Source organism: Buceros rhinoceros, unplaced genomic scaffold (assembly GCF_000710305.1).
Source record: "Buceros rhinoceros silvestris isolate BGI_N320 unplaced genomic scaffold, ASM71030v1 scaffold33307, whole genome shotgun sequence".
Lineage (NCBI taxonomy): Eukaryota > Metazoa > Chordata > Aves > Bucerotiformes > Bucerotidae > Buceros > Buceros rhinoceros.
Genome location: NW_010420954.1, coordinates 10,292 through 11,697, shown reverse-complemented (window position 1 = coordinate 11,697; position 1,406 = coordinate 10,292). Strand labels below are relative to the sequence as shown.

Sequence of the window (1,406 nt, the reverse complement as noted above, 5' to 3'; positions counted from 1 at the left end):
ATTGCTGCCAGCAATACCGACCCGTAACAAGTATCACAGACGGGCAAAAGCACTGCCACCTGCCATGGAACCAAAACCTCTCCAACCCCCAAGTTCTGGAGAACAGACTCAGCACGTCATCAGAGCAGCCTCGTTACTGAAGACACCAAATCCAAACCGAACACTTGTACCCCGCTGCAGAGCGTTTGCGTTCAGTCGTTTCCTCTCTGCGCATCAGGTAATTACTGAAAGATGTTTTCTGCAGCCTTTACTTCTGGGCTGACTCCTTTCTCCCTTCACTGAATGAGGTGAAACCGCCGCAACTTATCTGCCTCGCTTCCTCCTACACGTGCCTTCTCTTGCCCTAAAGAGAACAGGGCTTGTCTCGCACAGCTCCTGCTGCCCTGCCCTGCCCAGCCCAGCCCGGGGCTGCACAGACATTCCTTCCAGACATTCCTTCAGCAGGTCCTGACTCATCCAAAAAAACAAACAACTCTGTCCAAAAAGCTAAACGACTCGCTCGATGCTCCTGAAGAGCAGAGACAGCACAAACAACTCACCCCTGCAGGCTGTCTGCAGACGAAGGCTGCCGTTCAACCCTGCTCCACAAAGGGCAGGAAAACCCTGCAGCCCCTCCAGGCGACCTGCCCAGGTAAAAGGGAGGTTTGGAAATGAACACCTCACGCTTCCACCTCTGCTTACCCTCTCAAGCCCAAACTTGCCTGTGAACAAAAAGGGGAAGACCCGAGAATCACACGGATCTGGACATAGCCCACAAAGGGAGGCTTGGGGTGCAGCCAGGGACCCCTTGCAAGGCAGGAAGGCGATGCAAGGGCTGTGGCACGCTACTGGACAACCTGCATGGTATTTGCTGGCAACCCTGGAAAACCTTGAGTCTGCAGGTTCAAGTGCTGAGCTGCACTGAGCTGCTGAGGAGCTGAGCTGGTCTCCAGGGGCAGAGCGCCAATGTTCCAGCCCTCGCTGTGTATTGGCAGTGGAGAGCTGCAGCTCTCTCTGCGGGGCTGGAGCTCTCCGAATGCCATGGGGAGCCCCCAGCTGCTTGCCCCGGCTGTCCGGGGATAATGAAGTTCACCACGAGCAACTACTGGGTCCTTACCGAGCACTGTAATGGTGGTATAGATTTCCTGGGGGGGATCAGTGTAGAGCTGGCAAAAGTACTTTCCCTCATCAGAAATGGAGACGTTGGTCAAGGACACTCGGAGCTCGCTGTTGGAGAAGTTCACCAGCTGGAACCTGCTGTCCTTCAGCGCTGCGGAGCAAAGCACACCCTTAGTGACCGCCACGAGAGAGGCAGCGTCCCCTCCCACCACATACCAGTCAAAGGTCTCTAAAAACTGCAGCAGCATCTGGACAAGCACCCCCCGGGTCCCTGGCTGCAGCTTCCAGCCTGCTGCTTGCCTGTAAGG

At 55.9% G+C, this 1,406-nt stretch overlaps 1 protein-coding gene across 1 annotated transcript in view; it reads right to left on the bottom strand.

Annotated features, from left to right (window-relative positions):
* LOC104496392 (cell adhesion molecule 1-like) overlaps positions 1-1,406 on the bottom strand; it is a 7,645-nt gene that overhangs the window by 4,981 nt on the left and 1,258 nt on the right. The window contains exon 2 of the mRNA XM_010139498.1: positions 1,097-1,249. Within this exon, the coding sequence (XP_010137800.1) occupies positions 1,097-1,249 (153 nt within the window). The remainder of the gene's footprint in view (positions 1-1,096; positions 1,250-1,406) is intronic.